The sequence below is a fragment of the Solanum tuberosum genome, unplaced genomic scaffold (assembly GCF_000226075.1).
Source record: "Solanum tuberosum cultivar DM 1-3 516 R44 unplaced genomic scaffold, SolTub_3.0 scf00335, whole genome shotgun sequence".
Classification (NCBI taxonomy): Eukaryota; Viridiplantae; Streptophyta; class Magnoliopsida; order Solanales; family Solanaceae; genus Solanum; species Solanum tuberosum.
In genome coordinates, this window is record NW_006239280.1 from 291,588 (window position 1) to 316,125 (window position 24,538).

The 24,538-nt window shown below is 37.9% G+C and overlaps 1 protein-coding gene across 1 annotated transcript in view; it reads right to left on the minus strand.

Annotated features, from left to right (window-relative positions):
* LOC102594950 (anaphase-promoting complex subunit 5) overlaps positions 1-24,538 on the minus strand; it is a 32,586-nt gene that overhangs the window by 4,328 nt on the left and 3,720 nt on the right. Inside the window, exons 8-19 of the mRNA XM_006361457.2 lie at positions 20,650-20,782; positions 20,438-20,470; positions 17,213-17,461; positions 13,498-13,575; positions 13,139-13,401; positions 8,534-8,593; positions 8,375-8,442; positions 5,327-5,432; positions 5,109-5,250; positions 3,786-3,884; positions 3,299-3,563; positions 2,552-2,619 (exon numbers count right to left, since the gene is read on the minus strand). Of these exons, the coding sequence (XP_006361519.1) occupies positions 2,552-2,619; positions 3,299-3,563; positions 3,786-3,884; positions 5,109-5,250; positions 5,327-5,432; positions 8,375-8,442; positions 8,534-8,593; positions 13,139-13,401; positions 13,498-13,575; positions 17,213-17,461; positions 20,438-20,470; positions 20,650-20,782 (1,564 nt within the window). The remainder of the gene's footprint in view (positions 1-2,551; positions 2,620-3,298; positions 3,564-3,785; positions 3,885-5,108; positions 5,251-5,326; positions 5,433-8,374; positions 8,443-8,533; positions 8,594-13,138; positions 13,402-13,497; positions 13,576-17,212; positions 17,462-20,437; positions 20,471-20,649; positions 20,783-24,538) is intronic.

Genomic DNA, 24,538 nt, shown 5'->3' on the forward strand with positions numbered 1-24,538 from the left:
AATTTTATCACTCTGTGTTTTATCGGCATTATGCATCAAATTCAGTATTTCATGAGAAGATTAAGCACATTGAGATTGACTGACATTATGCATCAAATCCAGTATTTAATGAGAAGACAAGCACATTGATATTGACTGACATTATACATCAAATCCCGAATTTAATGAGAAGACAAGCACATTGAGATTGACTGTCAATTTTGTGAAGTCGATGATCAACTTGCAGATATCTCACCAAGCTCCTCATCGATCCTCGTGTTAATTACATTTGTAACAAGCTAGGTACATGAATTGTATGCACTAGCTTGAGGGGGAGTGTTAGAATATGAATAGGTTTATACAATCCTACTAGAATAGGAATAAGTTTATACAATCTTAGTAGAATAGGAATAGGTTTATACAATCTTATTTAGAATAGAATAGGAATAGAAATAGGAATAGTAAATAGTATCCTACTTGGTAAAGGATTGTATTGTAGTGCCTATAAATAGGGTCTCAATGTAATAATGTAGACACGACAATAATTCAATAATATTCTTCTCCAATATTTCTCACAAAGATAAATAATTTAAAACCTAGCACGCCATTAAAACTGGAAACAATTCATGTTACTAGCAATCTCGTAGCACTTGTCCATTTCAGACACTTATTTTAATTCTTTTATATTTTTATAACAATATAAATTAAAATGGAACAGGCATTAGCCACCTATTTTAATTCTTTTTTTAGTTTTAATGGTATAAATTAAAATGAAACAGGCATTAGCCCCCTTATGTTGATTCTAGGATTACATCTCCATTTATCATGCCATTCTCCTGAAAAACTAACCTAGATACTTGAATTGTATACATTTAGGCACAATAATCACAACTTCGTTTCACCTTCATCTTTCTTATGGTACTACTCTGGCAGTGCTTAAGTTACTACTCTACTACATATGCTTTAAATCTTTATTTTCTAGAGTACCTCTCCATGGTTCCTATTTCTGGTTGACGCTACAGATCCCACTAACGGGATTACACTGGGTATGTTGTTGTACTCTAGAGAATCAGTGAAAGAAATGTGATAATTTCCGGGGAAATGGAAGCGAAATGTCAAATCTACCACTACACAAAGGAAACAAGCATTCACAACTACCACATTCATGAGAATTGATGAAACAAGAATAAATTTTGCAGATTAAACATCTAACGAAGACCATTATTTTCTTGAATTCAGCTAACAAATAGAAGCTGGAGTCCAGAAGTTATTCTGCAAGGCCCAGAAAACAGAACTAAATATGACGGAAAAGAAAATAGAATGGATGAGGAGGATAATAAGGAAAACTCAGAGATAATTAATGGAAAATACTTTCGAAGTTACTGATTTCCAAAAAAAAATTAATGGAAAATACCTTCTTTGGGAAGTGTCAGGAAAACGGAGTAAAGTAGTTCACACTTTACTCTTTCTCTTTTACTTCACCTCACCAATTGGTACTAAGTCTGAAGAGAATTTAACTCACTAAAAAAGGTTTATGACAAGGTCATAAAAAAAAAAAGTTTCTGACAATAGAGTCTGAGCCAACTTTTAAGCACCTCGACTATTCTACCAGGTGCCTGATACCTCCCACCGGCATAGATACCGGTGAACTCTATCCACCAAGGCTCAGGCAGATGGGTAGATATCACCTAGTGTTTTTTGCTTCCGCTGGGACCTCGTGATTTTCATTCCACTTCATTAACCACTAGGTCACACCTTTGGGGATCATTTAAATTCACCTAACTGAATCCTAATCTTACAGAATTGTTCCTTTTCGGATTCACTCCATTGTTTTCTTTCCATTAATCCCACATAATTGGTAACTACTCTTTGGAGAATTGTACCTTCATTTTCTTCGTTACATTCCCTTTCTAATTTTCCTTCACATCATCCAATCGAAAGCTTTAGATAGTTATGCCTTTACTTTTCTCATGTATATTCTACTTTTAACCTATGTTGCTCCAACTCTTCAATAATGGCGACAGGTGCATGTCGGATCCTCCAAAAATAGTGCATTTTTTAAGGATCCGACACGGGCACGGCAGTATTTTTGGAAAGTCCAAACAACATAGCTTTTAACATGTTAGAATTTGGTATAGCAAGTTTGTAGCTATTTGTCCATATGCATGAATACAGGCCCACACACACACGCACTCCAACACAGTACAAGCACGAGGGATCTGAGGGGACACACACTTTCTTAGAGTTAATGTCTTTTTAAAGGGTAAAGAGGAAGAAAATTGAACGGAAAAAAAAAGGAAGATGGATGTCATGAAATACAACTTTTGTATTTTCTAGAAATTATTTCACTAAGCTATAGATGTATATCATTCCCCACAAACATATCTAGAGTACTTCTATTGGCACATTAATACGAAAAATTTCAAATTTCATGGATTTGTTTCTTTTCCTTTAATTTTTCTTTTCTTCACAGGAAAATATCGTCATATGGAACTTGAAACCCAAGCTGAAGTTCTTTAATAAGTGTAGATGTACCTAATTGGAATACTAAATTGTTCCCATATTGACTAACCTCTAGAAGTTCCAGGTCTTCGGAAGCCTGCCTTAATGGTTCAAGTACAATCTCTGGTTCTTCGCATACTGAGAACAATAAGGTATCATTAAGCACAGATTAAGAGCTCAAGAATATAAGAAAACAGTGCCAACAAGAAAATTCAGTAGCAAGTTAACTGTCAATTTTTAAATGATTAGCATGTCTCCATGTGTGTGCATTAATTGAAGGTAAGAGTCTCAAATGAGGTAAAGGTGAATCATTTCTAAAGAGAAACAAATTAATCATCAAAGAATTTCAAGGTCAAAGGATATATGAACCCATGAGAAGTGGGGATGGAGCGGCAGCTTGATTGGGAAAAGTAAATGACAAGTTGTGGCTGGATATGAGGGGAACTACTGGAGAGTTAGGCAGGATCTCCTGCTTCATTCTGATTCATAAAATCTTAGGCGTCCACAAGAGGTATAATTGCTAAAAAAGAAGTCTCACAGAAACAAGTTACCCAAATTTATCTTAATCCTTTAGTTCTAACTTATGATGGGTCATGTAAATCCAGACAAGGGTATCCATTTGTTAAAGAATGAAGTTTGTAAGATTTAAGGTGTTTGCATTATTTGGGGGACATGGAGAAGGATTATAGTTTGAGGTTGAGGACACAGGATGTAGTTATAACTCAAAACCATGATATGATTATACACAAACTAATGAAAAGTCCTGTTTACGATAAGTATAGCTATCAGGTTGAGCATTGAAATTCCGATAAGGCACCTGAAAAGCTTGAGTCAGCAAGATAGCATTTTGCTTCAGTGATAAAGGCCCGAGCTCGGAGCTCCAAACCACCATGACCAAGAAGTACAGGAAATGCCCCATGTATGAGAGCCAAAGCTCTTTTCGCATGACTTGATCCAAGTGAGAGCCAAAGCTCCGCAAGCGTCAGTGTAGCAGATGCTTTGAGAAGGTCCAAGTTGAAAGATTTACAAAAGGAAAGGCTTGCCAATGCATACGGAATACCTAAAACAGCATTTCCTGATCTCTGAAGTGGATGAACAAAGTTCTATTACATCTTGATCATGTCAGAGAAAGGAAGGAGTATAGGCCTAAGAAAGTTCAAGTGTTACAATACACCGGTGAAGATGCATAAATGGTAAAAGACGTTCCATTTCTTCTGACAAGGTGATACCTTGTATAAGAAAGTACTTGCGATAAAAAATACTGATTCAACTCTGACTTATCTAACATAACAGCAAATCACTACCTTGTGTATCTCTGCAATTAAAAGAAGAACAGTGGCATTCTCGACTTGTAAACTGAATTTGTAGCACATAGAGAAGAGAGAGTGTGCAACAGCTGCTGCCTGGGAAAATCACATCAATAAGAAGGTAATTAAGAAATTCTTTATATGCTTATTGTCTTTGGACTGCATAAATTAGATCAAATAATTACCTATAGCTTAGGAAATCAGAAGATAATGATAAGTACTTTCCACAGCAAACCACAATATCAAGTTATTAGATGTACGAGAAACAAAATATTGTGAGAATTTGGGGTAAAAAGATTCGAAGTGGACTTGTGAACAAATTTGATGTTCAAATATCTCTTTTTGAAATTAAAGCCAAAGCCAAAAGCAAAGCAGAATCTTTTTTTGATGTTCAAATATCTTAAGGTAACAAGTAACAACTCATTCAGAATAGTCCCACAGAATGGTCATCATCACCACATTGGCTGCAAAATCAGAGAGTAGAGTGGATGTCTTATAATCCTTGGCATCACAGGCACAAGCAAACCTGCAAGCGAACTACTCATACATGGAATGCATGCTTATGGTGCTTCTTATCCCCGAAGACAATAAATAGAAGAGTGAAGAGGGATTCCGCACTCAAAGGTAGGGTGTTGCCCATTTTATAGGAACTGCAATACCAGAAACAATGCACTAAATCAAGCCAAGATCAAATATTACTCGACTTAAGAACCAACACCAGACTTGCTGGTCCAGCCACCTTAACTAGACCATGGCCTCATGATTTTCACAAGAAAAAGAAATGCCCAGCCCAGAAAAACATGCCAATTTTCACGAAATTTGAAGGAGTTGAGAGCAATGAAAATGACCTACATGCATAACGGCAATGAACAAACGAAAATATATTATCATCAGCACGTCCATATAATGATTCACATAGAACAACAGTCAAAGCCTTAAAGTCAGATAGATAGACAACCGAAATCATTTCCTGACCAATGAGCAAACATAAAGTGAACTCAAGTATCCAATTTTCTATCACGGGTGTATTGAAGCATCACCAGTTTAGGATGTAATTGACTGTATTCCTTTTCATTATTTATCTACCATCTTTTTGGAGCAAGAGGGCACATTCTTCTATTGATTAAAAATGATAGGGATTGAGCAAGAAAATCCAATTAATTACATTATCACATCATATCCTTTGGTACAAAGTTCAAAAACTAGAAATAGAACGACCAAAAATATTAGCAGGTCATGTAGAACTCGGAACATCATCACTTTATCTACTTTATTATTGAGTCACCTAGAAAGAGGTTTAATAAAAGGAAAGCAGGCTACCTGGCTAAATTGGTTTGCTGCAATCAATATTCGAGCATGGCGGAGGCTAGCTTCAACCTTTATCTCTATGTCTACGCCAGTTACTGAAGAGGCTAAAACACCAAGCTCATCACACAACTGTTGTGCTAATTTTAAATTTCCCCTGAACGGCAACTACATCCAATCAGACAAGGAAAAAGAAGTATAAAACCAAGTAAATACTAGAGATGTCGCCTTACGTATGTAAAGCATGATCATGGAGCAATTGTAATTTTACAAGCTGAATTTGTGACTTTGAAAGCGATACAAACTTCTCCTCTGCGAGTTTCAGAGCAGCAAAAGCTTCTGAAGGTACATACATAAGCAGTCATTATTGAGTATACGTAAAAAAAAACCAAAATAAAATAAAAACTACAGTATAAATTCATTTTTCCTCTTCGCTTTCCTTTTTTTTCCAAGGTATGTAGGAGAATAAAGCATATGTTTTTTTAACAGAAGAAAGGAAAGAAATAGATCTGGCTTTCCTACTCTTGCATATGTATCAATGAAGTCTGAGGGATTACATACAGTTTTAGGCACAGTACACTAAAGCCCAGTTTAAGACTGAACAATTACAGATCCCTTCCAGGGCATGAGATTGATCAGAATTCGCCTGAGAACACTTTGGACATAACTCAGTAACCTATAATGATCCTATTTAAAGTCCATCAGTTCTTTTCCCTCGACCAGGATTACACAGCAATGTTATTTTTCTCTACAAGAAAAAGCTAATTAGTTCTGAATTATTCCTGCACTACTGCCAGAAATGCTTAATGTACGTGATCTAAATGAGGTGGCCTAGTATTTACCTGAGAACACTTTGGTCACAACTCATTACCAATCACAATCATAATTCCACTCGGCCTACTTCTATCCTTCTTCGGACCAAATTACACATGAATGTTATCCGCCTCTAGAAAGACAAAAAAAAAGCTTGCCAGTTCTGCCTGCATTTCTGTCAAAACACCATTTTTTACACGAGCGGACCTGTATTTCATATGGCTGTCTTCAGTTTTAGCAAGTTTCTTGGTAAGTCTTGAAAGATCTGTCTCCCACATTGGTTGAGGGAATTTTTTTACCATGTCTCTTCAATGATTTTAGGCAATTTTCACCGCACGAGCTAACTTTTCGGGTCTAGTTAGGCTCAAGGACTATTTTTTTAACATGCTATCAGATTCAAATCCATCCCTGTTCTTGGTTGGGCTCCTATATGATGTTGTTCCTGATCCACCTGTCTAGTTCTGAGCATGCAGGGGGGAGGGTGTGTTAGAGTGTCCCAAATTTGTTGAAGGAATAAGTTGTTGTCTTCTTATTTGATCTTGGGCCATCCTCACCTAGTGAACTAACATTTGGAGTTTCGTTGGGCCTAAGATCCATTCTCTTGGTAGGCACTTAGGGCTACAGAAGAATTGCAGAGTTAAAAACAGTACTGTTACCATATGGCAATTATGTGTAAAAGCAAGCAATACCTAAAGAGGTGTGTGTTTACCTTATGGGTGTGATAAAAAAAATGATATACATCCATGATCCATGATCCATGAATAAAAAAAAGAATCAAGTGAACTATGAGAAATATAGGAGAAAAATATTATTGAATTGTTGTTTCTGCATTATTACTGAAAGACCTTATTTATAGACACTACAATAGACACCTTTTCCAACTAGGACACTACAATACAATCTTTTCTAAGTAGGACACTATATACTATTCTTATTCCGATTCTAAGTAGGATTGTATATACCTATTACTATTCTAACACTCCCCCTCAAGCTAGTGCATACAAATCATATGTACCTAGCTTGTTACAAATATAATTAATCGAGGACCAATGAAGGACTTGGTGCGATATATGCAAGTTGATCACTCGACTTCACAAAATTGACCGTCAATCCCAACGTGCTTAGTCTTCTCATGAAATACTGGATTTAATGCATAATGTCAGTCAATCTCAATGTGTTTGGTCTTCTCATGAAATACTGAATTTGATGCATAATGTCGATAAAACACAGAGTGATAAAATTACAGTGTTGAACTTCCCAAACCAAGCTTGCAAAGACTGTTTCAAACCATAAAGTGACTTACACAATAGACATACAAAGCAACTAAACTCCGCCTGAGCAACAAATTTAGGTGGTTGCTCCATATAGACTTCTTCACAATGCAACAGTCGCCGGAAAGTACTCAAAATCTAGTATAAAGTATATGGATCATGTTGGAATCAATAGAAGAGTCGATATTAAACAAGAAAGTCACCGAAAAACTGGTCGGAACATGCTCATATGCCGAAGTATTAGATTTCATGACTGAAATTGGTCACAATCTAAAAAATAAAATTATATGGGTAGGGTCAGAATGATGGTACGACCCAACTGGAAAACAGAAATTATAAAGGAAAGGTCAGATTGACGGCACGACCCTATTGTAAAAGAAAAATAATATGGGTAGGGTCGGAATGATGGCATGACCCTACTGAAAAGAGAGAAATTATATGGGTAGGGTCGGAATGATGGCACAACCCTACGCATATCAGATTTAGGAGTCACCGGAAAACGAACAGAACTACACAAATCAAATCAGAGGAGTCACCAAAAAGATATACGATGTTATGCAACTCAGATATGAGAAAGTAGTTCGAAAAAAATCCACAGTACTACGCAAATTAAATATGAAAAGTAGTCCAAAGAGATGCACGGTGCTACGCAAATCAAATATGAAAAAAAAGGTAGTCACCGGAAAGATGGCACGATGCTACACAAATTACGTATGAGAAAGTAGTCACCGGAAAGATGCACGGTGACCCAACTTTTGCTAACATAATCATTGGCCAGACATGCAGCATATATGGGTAATAGCCACCCACCAGCAGTGGAAGTTCTTTGATTTTCTACCAAGCTCGTAGAGGCTTTGATACCATATGAGAAATATAGGAGAAAAATATTGTTGAATTGTCGTTTCTACATTATTATAGAAAGACCCTATTTATAGACACTACAATAGACACCTTTTCCAACTAGGACACTACAATACAATCCTTTTCTAAGTAGGACACTATACTATTATTACTATTACTATTCTTATTCCTATTATAAGTAGGATTATATATACCTATTACTATTCTAACATGAACAAAGCATCAGCAACTAGCTGAAGTATAGCACCACTATAATGCAATGAGCCTACAAATATATGTAAGCATAGCTATGTCAATTCAAGAATACTTAATAAGTATTCAGATATTTGTGCAAACCTTTGTATCCTTTAAATACTGCTAGATGCTGGATAAGTTTGCCATATGCTAACGCCACATCATCCAAACTGCAAGCAGATATGCAAGCAAGTTTCTGTGAGATGATATGAAGGCACAATTTCAAACAGCTCAACTACTTAAAAATCATACAAGTATTACCTCGATGAGTCAGCAAAGCATGTTGCATAAAGCAGTGCATTCATTCGAGCAAGGGGTGAACTAAATTAGCACACAAAAGGAGAAAATCAGTAAAGGATTTGAATTAGAATTACCTGCTTGTAATCTACAGATTCTAGACATAGCTGACACGTGACAATAAAGCACCTAAAAAATGTGAACTGCATTGGAAGTTCCATCTAGCCTTTTTTAAACAAACAATGCAACATCTGATTTACAAGCTTATAAGGCAAAACCATGCCTTCAAGAGTTGAAGTTCAAAATCTCTAACTGGCTTCAAACTTTTGTGTCTCTGCATGACACCATTGGACAGTGGATACTGCTTTCCTACTTCCTTGCTTTGTAAAGCCAATACTTTTAAGAGAGTGAATTAGTCCATCTATAATAAATTGAAGTCGTGAAGAAAAATCTTTAAAATCCTTATCATTCGGCAAGTCCTAAAACTACAGACAGGACGCTGCCCTAATTAAGTGCTTGTTTTATTTTGTTTAATACATGGAACTAATGATAAATTATTAAGCTTTTTGATACTGTTTGAGATGTTAGAATTCAGAAAATGGTAAAGTTTGTTCCCCATGCATCTTTATATTTCTTTTTCATTTTACAAAACCACCTAGGGTGGATAGTAATTATTGGAAAACAGAAAAGAGAAGCAAATAAGTGAATGGGAACAAAAAACAGAACCTTAATGAGAAGAAGAATATGCAAGAGAAAACAGGGCAATACTCAAGCTCTTGAAAGGTCACGATAAATCTAGAGTCTCTATGATGCTTCTATAATTTTCATGAAAGGCCACGATATACATTTGCATATGATAACATTAAGAATGAAAATATGGTAAATTATATAGTAAAATTTGAAATGGCCCCTGATTGATTCCCAATTACTGCAATTATGTGATTAGCAAAATTAGAGGGTGCGATACAATTTTCCTTTTTGTGGATTCTTGTATACAATATTTTATACGCATCGATCTGAGGGAATAATCAAAATACGCAATTCAAAAAGAATATCTTATACCATTATTCTCTTTTTCATGTGACCAAATGAATCCATTACTTAAACATCCCCCTTCCAGATTCTTCTATCCCACCTTACAATTATATGCCTCCCCCCCCCCCAGTACTTCTGGCCTCCGAACAACCAAATCTAACTCCCCTACTAACCCACAGTTATTTCACTATCTTTACTGCATCCCCTTCTGAAAGCAGAACGCATTTGCTTTCCACTTTTGAACCTTACTACTCACCGTTCTCCTTTTCCCCTCCTATTCAATCCCCACATTCCATGAAACAATTTTAACATTCATGTCTTTGATTGACGCTTTCCCCCTGTTTCTACACCCTGATTCACTCTCCTTGAATTTCATGTTAAAAAACAACCCCTTTATTTCATGCATGCCTTTGAATTTTGGTGTCTTTACAACAGCCTCTCTGTTTCTTGCTTGCTTTTATTTCTTCTGCTATCATTTTCATGAAGAGTGCTAAAGCCTCCTTCTCGCATCCCATAAAGTCCAAACCAAATTGATTGCAGTCTGATTATGTTACTGTGTACCCATAAGGTTGCATTCATCTCAGCTTCTTGGTCCAGAGTTTAATTGGTTCAGTGTCTTCACATAATCACATCTCTTCCCTAGTCAGTTCGACCATTGCATGCCGGATACTTGTGGCAGAATATGGAAGAAACCCTCAACCCCTTCATTTTTTTGTGACCCACAAGTTCTCTATCTTGTGTAACTACAAATTCTTCAACTTGCAAGCTTTCGTCTTTCTCAGAAGAAGAACCTAAGCTTCAGTTGTTGATATTGTATCTTCTAGATGTGTGTCTCTCCTCAATCCCCCGTAGTAAAGGATCTTCTTTAGCATGCTCAAAATAACAAGATTGGGCCTTTGTATTTGTTACAATAAACTCCAGACATATTAATATCATTCTTGTCTTTCTCCATATGAGAAGCAAGCTGGCCCAATGTTATAATAGCCTCAGAGGCAGCCACACATGCAAGGTCGCGTGACCTACTTTTCAAACTTGGAGCTTCCTTCGAGGAACCCACGTGTGTAGTAAAGCTTACAGGTTTTGCCAACTGTCCAGTCCCATCCCTCCTTTTTAATATAGGGTCTATGATCCATGGGCATCGACGGATTTTCATCTCCAGCCCTCATTCCGGTGACCACGTGCATTGGAACTTCACCAGATGGGAATCTTATAAATAATTCCCCCACATTATTTCTTCACAAGGTATCAGAGTTAGATCCGTCCTTACTTGTGGTTTACCCTATTTTGAGCCCTCATGTTATATTGTCCACGTACCATTTGGGGGGGGGGGGGGGGGGGGGGGGGGGGGGGGGGGGGGGGGGGGGGGGGGGGGGGGGGGGGGGGGGGGGGGGGGGGGGGGGGGGGGGGGGGGGGGGGGGGGGGGGGGGGGGGGGGGGGGGGGGGGGGGGGGGGGGGGGGGGGGGGGGGGGGGGGGGGGGGGGGGGGGGGGGGGGGGGGGGGGGGGGGGGGGGGGGGGGGGGGGGGGGGGGGGGGGGGGGGGGGGGGGGGGGGGGGGGGGGGGGGGGGGGGGGGGGGGGGGGGGGGGGGGGGGGGGGGGGGGGGGGGGGGGGGGGGGGGGGGGGGGGGGGGGGGGGGGGGGGGGGGGGGGGGGGGGGGGGGGGGGGGGGGGGGGGGGGGGGGGGGGGGGGGGGGGGGGGGGGGGGGGGGGGGGGGGGGGGGGGGGGGGGGGGGGGGGGGGGGGGGGGGGGGGGGGGGGGGGGGGGGGGGGGGGGGGGGGGGGGGGGGGGGGGGGCGGGGGGGTGGGGGGGGGGGGGGGGGGGGGGGGGTGTTAGTGTCACATATTAGTTGAGGGAATGGAATATTGCCTCCTGATGTCTTTGGCCATCCTCACCTCATGAGCTAATTTTTGGAGTTAAGTTAGACTTGAATCCATTTTCATGACATGGTATCAAAGCCAGACATATCCCTGCTCTTGGTTTATCCATAATTGGTCCCTCATGATATATTGTCCACACACCAGATGTCCAGTCCTTGGTATACAAGGGGAAATGAGTTTCTCATATTGGTTGAAGGAATGAAGTATTGTCTCCTTATATGTCTTGGGCAATCCTCATCTCATGAGATGATTTTTGAGATTCAGTTAGACTCATCACTCAAGGTCCATTTCCTTAAAGACGATTCTCAACAATTGGTGCAGAAGATAATGTGACCTAAGGAGATGGAAAAGCTATCTTGATCAACTCTTCAACTCGAATCAAAAGGATAACTTTACAGATCTCCACACATCTTTACGCGATAGAAACTTTAACTATACTCGTATAAGTAGGCCAGTACAAGTAAAGGATGTTATGAGAAATACGATGATTAGAAAAACATGTAGTCCAGATGTTAAAGTAGTATGTCTTACCAAGCTATTTAATGTTATACTAAGAAGTCGTAGGATGCTTAACAAGTAAATGAAGAGTAGCTTCATTCCAATATATTAAGAACAAAGAAGATATTTAAAGTTGTGTCATCCATCGTGGCATTAAACTTATGAGTCATATTATGAAACTTTGGGGAAGAGTGATGGAGCATAGACATTCTTCTATCAGAATAAGGCATAGACAAATAGATACTACAACAGCCAGAGAGCCAATTGAGATTTATGCCTAGTAGATCTGCAAAGAAAGAAAGATTTGCATGTTGTGTTCATTGACCAAGAGAAAGCGCATGATAGAGTGCCAAGAAAATCCCCCTAGTTGATGTTGGAGGATAAACAAGTTCATATTAAACATATAAATAAATGTCATAAAGGACAAAAGGACATGTATGAGAGAGCTTCCACTTGTGTAAAACTGTGGTGAGTTTCCCATGATCATGGATCTACACCAAGGATAGACTTTGAGACTATACTTGTTTAATTGTGCCATTTAAAGACGTGTAATCTGATAGAACTAGTGAAAGTGTCAACCAAAAGTTTGAACTATGGGGAAGTACTCCAGAGAATAATAGGCATTTGGTTCGAAATGATAGAAAATTTGATCTCTGAGTAAAAAAATGTGTTATTTATACGACATTTGGTTTCTGGCATAAAATCTAGTAGAACTAATCTCCATATAATCCATAAAACGTTTCTCCTGTAAGAAAGAGTACCAAGTGCCATGATGTGTACTTAAATTTTGAAACTATTCAATAGGAAAATCCCTACTTTTGAACCACATCTTCATTAAAATTCTAAAATACTTCAGCTATTAAGGTTTAAAGGTCTTAATACTTGTCCAGTCAAGATGAAAACCCTTGAATTCTGAACGAGGGAGTAGTACTTATATTTTGCATTTGAAAGTAATGACAAGTATCTTTCTAATTAAGCAGCAAAGCAGATTTGTTGTTCCTCCTTAATAACCCTTCCCTAAACATTTATCACAAATAGTGGCATAGTTTGACTAACCATGCAGTTAGCAAATTTTAACGTTGGCAGTGGTCGCCCAGGCAGAATATTTTCATGCTTCTGAACAGCACTTTATCAAAAACTGCACAAGGAACGTATCGCACAGAGAAAATGGTGGGGTACTGTATGCAAAAATAAGAATGAGAACCAAGACACCACATCACCTGCCATATACCTCCCAGGCAGTAGCACGGAACAAATATGAAGAGCCTAAAAGTTGCAGCACAGATCCAGGGATGGAACATGGCTGCCCACAGAACTGGAACGCGTCAGTATTACTCCTACATTCATTCTCCTGGGAAAAGACAACAGAACCTTTTGGTTTCTTCAAATTCTTAATCCATTGAGTACAAAAGGCCCCATCTGAGATCATTAATGAAGCCTCATCCCCATATTCATTAATCAGATGAGAACTCAACCTCAGTTCCTGCAAGAATGAATACAATCAGGGTAAAGAAATGGACAACTCAAAAGAAACTTTAGACTTTAAAAGATAAAGCAAACATCTTGGAGCGAATATAACCTTGCAGACATTGGTTGGGCATGTTGCAAGTTTCATGGAAGCCTTTGGACCAAATGACAGCAAAGGTCGCTGCACTTGCTGCACATTAAATGTCATAGGTTCAGTATCCTTATAAATCAAAGATAAAGACATCAATCATATGAAGAGAGCAAAAAGCCCTCTAAAAATACAATGTTCAGCATCGACTCCCCCTGATCAGAGGAACTATGTGTCGTGTTAACAAGAAAATACGGAGAAAATATTCTGGCTCGATGTTGCAAATATTCCTGGTAAAACTGTTAAGCACTTTACAGCTGACCAAAGGAATCATATAAGTAGAACACAGTAAGCGAACTTCTAAAATTGTAGCAGATGACATTTAAGCTCATATCTGGTCAGGTCTTCGAATGGAAAGTGAAGTAGTGACACTTAACCTGCTTCAAAGAGCAACTCAGATGATCACTTGATTCTAAGAAAGCGGGAATGGATTAGAAAGATTATCTCAATTAAACACCCTCGCTTTATTTCTATAAAATTGAAAAGGCAGCTTTGATTTATGGCATCACAGGACCTCTCTTTTCAGGTCAAGATCTGTTCCCTGTATTAAGCCAGCTCTTACTCATATTGTGAAATTCAAAGTTATCTCCTGGGAGAATTCTGTTCATGGATGTTGTGTGAAGGCCACTTTCGTGTTTGGAGTGAAGTGCAAGAATGTGCTGAGAAATGAACACTCTTGTAAGTAGAGGCAGACCCACGGGATGGGTTACGGATGCATGTGCAACCGTTAACTTCGAAAAAAAATTAGTATATATGTGTATATACCTTGAAGACTAGGATATATTTTAAAAGGACCCCACAAACATATCTGCTGGGCTGGGTCATTTGGTTAGCGTGCAGCTTAGGCCCAAGAGCGCTGCCGCGCGACCCGAGTTTGAACCTTGGCTGGCTGCTACATCATTTTTTTTAGCTGACAATTAAAAGAAATGCATAAAACATGTACGTGACAGGTTTCGAACACAAAACCTAACCTATGCAAAGTGGTGCCCAAACCACCGGTCCGCAGAACAACCTTCATCAAATAAATTCATATTTTTCCTTTGGACACCAGTTCTATGGATGTTTAATAAAAAATCTAGACTATGCAGTTGCCTGACATCGTTTCGACTAACGTGCATCTGCCTTTAGTGGTGCCCCCGTTGACTTCGAATCCTAGGTTCGCCTCTGTAATCGTAAGGACCAAAACATGAACTTTGGCTCTTTGAAGAAGATAATTTCTTAAAAATTAAGCATGAGCCATGCATAAAGTTCTATCACTTACATGCCCTAAATGTGAAACATAGACCCTGGCAATTTGGGGATACTGGGATAGCATACATTTTCTTTTAGCAAAGTTGACTTTTCCAAAAGATGAAATGGAAAAACTGCAATGACCTTGGAATATGCCTACAGTGTATACAACTCAATAAAATACAATATAAATAATAATTTATATATGGTTTCAATTCCCTTAGGTCATGTGGGATGTTTTATATGCATGATGAGGATACGTAATTGCAAAATGGACAGTCATATTTTGCCTTTACTTTCAAAATAGAAGACATACTTACAGGAGTTAAAGAGAAAATGATGATACCACAAAAAATTAATGCCTACAGTTTATTGTTTCTAATTAGGTATCGGTTTGTCATCAACCTGCTTCTCAACTGTAGAACCCAACAGTTGATCTGAGAACCCACTACTTGATTAGATGACTGCAACGTCAGGTCAGAAACTATAAGAACTTTTTACTCATAAATATTTATTTCAAAAATGGAAATAATTGCCTTTCCTGGTAAGGTTATTATATGAAGAATCCAACTAAAATAACAAGGGTTAATTTTATCCTAAAAAATCTAGTACTTCTATATGCATTGCTGCAGCACTGAAGCACTCCAAGTCAAATTTGGTAAGGGACTCTACAGTGTCTATTTAAAACCTATAACAGGGGTACTATAACATGTTGAGAACTTAGTTTTTGAAGACTCATATAGCTCATTTGCTCTAGGAAAACAGTGGTTACTGCATTCCTTGAAGTTTTGCTTACAAAAATATGCTTTCCTATACGTTTCTTAGGCGCATCACAGCACAGGGGCCTTTATTAATGACTTCAAGGCTACAACAACTGGACCTAAGAATGTGGTTGGTGGCTCCCTGGTTGTTTACAAATGATTCTTTAATTGTGATGCTAATGTAGGCCAAAGTACTTGAGAGGAGTTTGGTTGTGGTTCCAATCTATGTCAGAACATAGGATAGGATCAATTTAAGGATGAGTCCAATTGGAATATCACAACCTAAAAAAGTTGATGTAAGTTTTCTAGATGTAAATCAGCAATCCGTAATGCATTTGTGGCTACCTTTAGCTTCCAATCACAATTCATATCAGCTTGGAATCCCATTTTACTGGAGTTTAAGAAACCACTTGGAGGAAGGAAGAAACATACCTCTTCTAAGGGGTGTAGTTAGTTGGGGAAAACAGCCTAACAGGTACCAACCGGTCTGCTTGCTACATGTCTCTCTTAGAAATGCTGTAGCAGGGGCTAAGAAAATTGAGCAGCTGTAGAGGAATTATTCTTTGGATGGAAATCAAAGTGAAAAGATTTCACCTGTTGACAGGGGTCATATCACTTTGCCTATTAAGGAATGTCTGTTGGGGTCCTTGGGGATAAGGGATGTAACAGTTAAAGTTTTGCATGGAAATGGTTATGAAGGGTTGAGTATGAAGCACTAGGGATGGTTGTTCTCAGGGATAAGTATGGGAGGGGAGAGGCGAATGGAGCACGCCAGAATTATCAAGCCCATAGGGGAAAGCCCTGCGAAGTGAATCTTAAGCAACTGGGAAGAATTTGGGATTGGGCCTTTCTTGATTGATTGTTGGATTGAGTAGCATTTCAGAAAACATATTTAATTCGATGAGAGAACACACACAACAATTTAGGTTCAGCTTAGTTTAGAGATTTGAACTTTTCTCAAACAGACACGAAATGAATTGTAGTTTTTCAACAACAAAACCACTAATCCAAATCTCAGTGGATAATGGGCTTGCCTCTCTGCTCTTCTCCACTTAAATAACAAACTTGGTTCACTATATAGGATTCGAACTTATGACATGCACCTACCATATATACCACATTGTATTAGCTCTACTCTTGAACCAAAGCCTGGGGCATAATGTGTCTAACAATTTAAGATATCTCATATAGGAGACATAAACCGGATGATGAATGTTAAAAGTAACCATAGTATGATTATTTTTGACAAGGCCAAGTCTGATTATATAAAGTAAGAAATGCTAATATTACTGCTTTATAAGAACTATTAAGTTCATGAACTCAGCCTGGCATTGGCTATTCTACACACTCTCCAAATCTCAAAAGTTCACCATACCCCCATTGGATTATCCAGTATCCTATAGAAAAATATCTATGTTACAATTTAATTATGAGCACCCAAAGGCAACAAATTCAATTGAGAAATTTGTGCTACATATTCAACGACACAAAATGAGTAATACCATGCAATAAATAAGCGAGAACAGCTACCGCTTCTCTTTCTTACTGCCTTTACAATTTTTTCACCAATACATAACACAACTGTACTCGTGCAAATGGATTTTTCCCTTGGAGTATGCTATGACTTGAATCACCTTAGATTATCTGGTCACTGTAATGAATAATAAGAGAGTGATCAAAGCACTTACAGTCAGGTCAAATTTAGCCATGGCAAGATGATTAGATGCAACCAGCCGTTTCAGCTTTAGACTTTCTGCTCGCTTTAAGGATCTTCTCAGGAGAACATATAAGAGCTGTTGAGTAGATAATGAAGTTCCTATACTGGTAACTGGTGAATAGGATGAACCAATAAGTCCCCTCATGTTTGAGACTCCAAATTCAGACAATAACTTGCAAATTGCTGCTAACGTGTAAGCAAGACAACTGTCATTGTTTTGCTGCACATGAGGAGAGGAGAAACATAAGATCTCCTAGTAAGAAATGTACATAAATTAAATAAAGAGGCAACTCTACAAAGGAAAGTTATTAAAGGCACATCTGGCCGGTTGATGTCTTGAAACAAAATGATACCTGGGAGGACCTAATATCCATATTTCTTGCTCTATACAACAACAACAACAACAACCCAGTGAATATTTCTTGCTCTATCCAGGACAAAAAAGTAAAAATCTTTCTACCAGAGTTTTGATCAATACAGTGAAACAACACCACCAACATACACCAGTGTAATCCCACAAGTGGCAAATGTCTTAAGCGTGAATTGATCCCTATGACAAGCCAAAATCATTGAGGACATGGATACTTCAGCTGAGTCTATTTGTATCTATTCATCAGGAGGTTTCATACCTTTAGCATTTAAACAGTTCAGAATGAGCAGCTGATAGTGGAGAGGTTTCCATTTTCTGAGCAGCTCCTAGGCCACTTACTGTTACTGCATCTGTCACAAGGGTTCTACTGTAACGGAGACGGATATTGTTTTGGAGATTTGTAATATCGGGATCTTTTCAAATTTATCTATTCAGAGTTTGGACTTTTCGGAAGTCAGCTAAACTTGCTATGCAATTTGCTAAAAATTATTAAAGCTCCTCTACAGATAGAGTGTTTTGTTTTGGTTTAGATGATTGTTTAGCACAACAGTTGAAGTTTTGAGTCATTCATAAATCGGGAAAAATGCAACAGCTAAAGTTACTTATAGATATTTAAAAAAATAAAAAGTGAAAAGTTGTTGTGAAAAGTGTAGAAGATAGGATCCATGTAACTTTTGTTACAATATGGGATGTGATAGGAAATTTCTAGGATACTGAAATGATTTGCAGATTGATCAAAAGATGAAAATACACGCGGTATCTTTTATGTATAGTTTATGTTGTATTTTGATATTTCTAGTTTGTAAACTATAACAGCGCTAATTTTCCCAGGTATCCAATCATGAATGAAGGTCCAACAGACATCAATACAACAGCAGTGCGCGTACATCATCATGTGCAGACACCCCATGGAAGGAATTATTGAAAAATGAATCATTTGCCAACAAGTTGGTGACAAGAAAAGTATTTGTTCATAATCCGATGACGCAGTTTAACAAAAACGCCTACAGAAAGAAAGCAGAAAATTCAATGATCTCCAAACTATTAATCAACGATCGGATGATTGGTGTGATGATATCCTTCTTTAACATAGCAAAGGTGGTATCCATCAATTATATTTTTTAACTCCTTGTTAGGATAAACTTTTCGAGACAAATATTTGTAGACTGCAATCAATAGAATTAAGATGGGCAATACAACTAATTTAGACAAAGATTAAGAGCTGGCCTCAATTTAGTTAATTTTTAGTAAGTTATGGACTCTTCTTCCACTAAGTCAGGTCATCAGTCAGCATCATGTTTTCTTACAGGAGTAAATGTTCTGTCCAGCACATTGTACAACTTGAGAAGAAACAAAACTTGAAACTGGTGACAGAAAACTGTGAAAATATGGCATCAAAGAAGCACTCTTTGTCCAACAGACTAAGTTGTAAGTACTAGAAAGAAGGAAAAGAAGATGCTATCAATGAGCAGCCACAGCTAAAGTAGCAATAGATACATGTAAGAAGCAAAAAGGTTCCCATATAAGCGCTATGCAAAAAGAACCAATTACAAGATAGTCAAGAAATATCCTATTGTAGAAAACAAATGCATGGAAATTTATGCGCACAGAACAAGGGTATGAACCTGCCCAAAAGTACTCAATCCATCCTAATTTGTATGATATGCATCTGTTTTTGCAACACCCGAAATGCTTGATAAAATTATACAAATATTAATATTCCAAATACTCTCAGTTCATTTATAATTCTAATCATTTAAGAAATTCAAAATCAGACAATGACAATTTGTCCCATCACACTAACTTATCAACTAAAAATAATAATAATAATAATAATAATCAACTAATAATAATAATAATATCTTCTACTCCTATTAATATAATAATAAGTCAAATGATATTCTTAGAACTCCATGGTCATTCATACTACATTTAACAAAATGAGAAAGAAGTATTATTCTTGAGGTTTCGATGATAATTGAGTGGCTGAGAAAAGGTAAAGTTAATATGGGTCCATCCCCTAAGAGTTTCTTCCATTTACAAAGCACCAATAACTGACTTTATTTCTCTCCTAAAATGACAGACAAACATAGCAAGGCAGAAGAGGAGGTCAACCAACCAAACTGACTTTTTTTTTTTTGCTAAGTACTAGTCTATCAATCGCAAAATGGCGGTACAAGTGATTAATAGAGCAAATTAGTATCATTGCAGAGAGCTTCTTTTTTTTTTTTTTTTATGACAAGGGAAACCCGCAACCGCTACCCTTTGGGTGCACACAGGGTAAAACCCCTGCTCCTATGCAATAGCTCGCAAACCACATAGGAGAGGTAACCCGCACTAGGCAAGCCCGGTGCGACCAGCTCGACCCAGAAAGCAAACCCCTTCCTTTCGCTGGCAAGGGGTTTCGAACTTGAGACCTCCAACATGAAAGTCTCAAACCCAAACCACTGGGCCACCTCGAAAGGTGCAGAGAGCTTCTTTTTGGTTATTAATAACCTAGTTATATATCATTAACTTATTTTTTCTGGTATGAAGACGACATGAGTTGAACATAGTCAATGAGGATTCATATAGCCGACTCCAATTTGTTTGGGATGGAGGTGTAGTTGTTATTGTTAGTTGTATCATTGCAGATGCTTATGTTGATTGCCATTAAGATCCCGTGATCTTTTCATCTAAAAAGTACTCATATGACACATTTGTATTGATGCAAGTGTTACAAAGAATATGCTATGCCACTTTAGAGCATAAAAGAATGAAAGATAAAATAATGTAACAGATTAAGGAAGCCCTAGTCGAAAGAAAGGGAAGGAACAAAACAGCTACCTGCTGAGACACACGGACTGCTTCTGTCAACACCTGAAAATTATAAAGCAAATAATTGTCATGCCGAAGTAGCAACACCAAAGATCCTAAGACCACTCCTATGCCCACCCTCACCTTCATTACACCAATAACGGAGGGATGACGTGCATCAAACTCAATAAAGTAGCATAACATGGACAATGAAGGTAGGAAATGACATTGAATATGCCTACCTCCAAAGCTTGCTTTGGGTGCCCAAAATGAAAATGCATCATCCCCAAGCACAATAACGCAATTTCATATCTACCAAAGCTATTGCAGCCTGTTGAAGAAGAGGATGCGAAATCACATCCTTCTGTCCCTGCACTTTGGTAAAAATACTTCTCAGATCTATTTGCAAGGTGTTAGAATATCACATAAATACATTTTCCAAAGCTAAGGTTGGCCCAAAGGGTTAGCTCCTGACAAATTTCTCGGTCATCAAAAAAATCATCACGTAAATACGTGTCTAAATTTATTGTACTGGAATAAAAATAATCTTATAGAATAGTCTATTGGATACTGTAGGATATACTATGTTCAATTGAGGAATATTAATTTACCTTGTTAGCATGGAGACTGATTACCTAATATATAGTGTGTAGCCTACGACTCCTACATAAGGAGCGCCTCTAATAAATATGTTAAAAATCAAGTTAATTAGAAGTTTTTCTTCTTTTAGTACAGAATTAAAGCATCTATGGTCTTGGTAAAGACTCAAAGTGTATTGCCTGCCCGGCCATCTTTTTTCTTCATTTTAGTGTTCGGCACTGCTTCGCTCTTCAACAATCGGTGTCACTACTCTACGAATGACTATTCATTCATTCAAGCGTTGGTCCTCTCTCCGACAACAATTGAGGTGCCACTCCTCTCTCTAGAATCATTCAGGGCGACCATTCTGGTGCAATGAATCATCCTGGCAACTGACAATTCTATTTACTACGCGATTAGTGCCCTCCTTTAAACCATGATCATTGTTTTGTGATTCAAGTTATGCTGATGGTGTATTGAAAATTTACAGCACCATATCTCTGTTTGGTGATTGAGAATAGACACCTCTTTATGATGGGGGATTCAAGGCTTACTCTCAAAATCCTTGTTTGCATAATCTTGCAAGCAGTTCCTTTTATCATGCACTTACCAACGACTCTCTAGAGAAGAAATTCTAGCACTTCTTTTTTGTGATTGTGCACTATTCTAACGATATCTCAGTTAATTTCTATTGACTTCAAATAAGTAAAACTTAAGTTAGTCTTGCCACTATGAGTTTTAGGGGGTCTGGCAGATTATCAAGTCTAGATTCATTCAACTTGTATAACAGATATCATAGAACATTTTTATTTGATTATAGAATATTTACTTACTTTTTTTTTGGGGGGGGGGGTTGAATTAGACCCCGGGTTTACTTTTTATCATGGTATCAGAGTTCTGGCCCACCCAAGTCTTGGTTCACCCGATGTTGGACCCGTTCGGTGTCAAGTACAGAAATGGCCCTCAGATGGGGATGGTCTTGATACTTTGTCCCTGTAAGGAAAGTCTAACGAAAATGGCCTCCATAAGTGGTATTGACTTTTTGGCCCTGCGTAACAATTTTTTTTTAAAATAGCTTCCACTTCAAAAAATTCTAACTCTTGTCATAAAGCAGACGTTCAAGATATTCTGACACAATGAACCTGCTCAATAGACCAGAAGTTCTACCTTATAGGCAAAAGCTAGAACTTTGGTATAAAGTTTTCCCGTCATGCATAAGTTCTAACTTTTGCCCATAAGGCAAACATTAAGGATATTTCAAGCCAGTAAACCTATTCAATTGACCACAAGTTTTGTCTTATAGGCAAACATTAGAACTTATGCCTACATAAATACTTTTTTTTGATAACCGAGAAATCTGTCTGTGACCCGCCCTTTGGACCAATCACAGTCTCTAAACTCGATGGATAATGGGTCCGCCCCTCTACCTTTCTCCACTTAAATATTGGGCGCTTTGCATGGTGTGGGGCTTGAATCTGCGACCTAAGCACCAAATCCTCCACTTTTGCCACTCGAGCTAGGCCTTGGGGGCTATGCCTACATAAATACTTTTTTTGATAACCGAGAAATCTGTCTGTGACCCGCCCTTTGGACCAATCACAGTCTCTAAACTCGATGGATAATGGGTCCGCCCCTCTACCTTTCTCCACTTAAATATTGGGCGCTTTGCATGGTGTGGGGCTTGAATCTGCGACCTAAGCACCAAATCCTCCACTTTTTGCCACTCGAGCTAGGCCTTGGGGGCTATGCCTACATAAATACTTCCCGACGAATTTTTTCAAGTAAAGGTTATTTTTAAAATATTTTATTAAGCGGGGACAAAAATTCAACACCGGACACTTTGGGGGACATTAGGCGTAATTTCCTCCATCATGTATTGTTTACGCTTCAAATGTCCAGTCCTGGGTGTGAGAGGAATGTTAAGTCCCACATCGATGGGTAGAAGGCAAAATCTATCTCCTTATATGGTCTTGGGCAATCCTACCTCTTGAGGTAGCTTTTGCAGTTGAGTTAGGTCTAAGGTTTATTTCTTTATAAACTCAATAAGCTAAGGGTCATATTCTTATTTTTCAATAAAATGAAAGACGCAACAAAACCTATAAAAAAACCTTTAGAATTTTATGCATTGTTGCACTATGCCTTATCATTTTTGTTTGTCAATATACCATCTAGAATATAAATTCTAACGGATTTTCCACCCCTTATTCTAGTAGAAAAAAATTACAGCTCAATACCTTTGGGCCATCTAGTTTATAAAATATGTACACGGTGTATAAGTAGTGTACTTTATACTAATATGCATATAATATACTAATACATATAATATACATATCTATACATATTCAGTTTCAAAAAAAAAACATATCTATACATACTTATACGTATAATATACATACCTATACATATAATAGACATACATATAAATAACATATAGACACCATATATAACTAGGTGTATTGTAGTGTATACTTCGGGCATGTTTGGTAAACTAGATGGTCGAATGGTATATATTTGTAGCTATCCCTTCTAGTAATTGCTTTCACAAAAAAGTTATTGCACCTAGGAACCAAACATCTAACTGAACCTACGAATCGACCATTTAACTTGAAGATATAACTGAATTATTAACGCCCTCTCAAAATCTAATTAGTCTATGTTCATAAGCCTGATAAGTTCATCATAGGCAATAAGATTCTTAAGTAGCAATTAGTTTGCTTCACCATAGTCTAATCATTGAGGATGCCTATAGAATTGCAAGTGTAAGCTCAAGCGGTGGCTAACCTGATTTTTCACTGAAGGAGGTTCAATTGAATCCACTTCATTGGAAAATTTTATTGTGCTAATAGGATAAAAATATTTTTTTCACATAAATTTTTTAACCTCCTTGATATAAAGGAAAAGTTTTAAATGTAGTGGTAACATGGATTCAAAAATTGCTTAAGGTCACAAGCTTGAATCCTAAATGTGGCATTTTTATATTTTTATGAAAGTCCTCTTGTTAGGATTTTTGGTCCACCACTAAGCCCAAGGACACATTATGGTAGCCTAGAATGCTTAGACAACATATTTTTTTCAAAACCAAATACAGTGTTATCAAAGGTGCACTTAAGCCCTAAAGGCTAAAGCGATGCTCAAAATGTGTTGAGCGCTTTGCCTCACTTAATGTGTGTTTTAAAATCGTCATCAAGGTTCTAAGATATATTCTTCCTTCCAATGAGCTTCTTCTGAAGAGGCAACACTATACAATTAATATTTCACTTTATCTTTGTTCTTTTTTTCCAATTTCCTAGTTCATACATTTGTCATTCATGCTTATAATTATTAGTTCTTGGACTAAATATATATATTTGTATTTTTATCTCCCTTTGTGTCTTTTTTCATTAAAACCAACACTTAATTTGCGCTTAAATCCCCAATGGACATTAGAGCTTTGGCTTTTGATAACACTGACCAACTGTCTAATATTCTAGTTGATTATTGGCGTTTTGAGTTATGCGCGAGGTAACTACAACTATTATACTACATTGACCAGCATACAAAGATTATATGAGT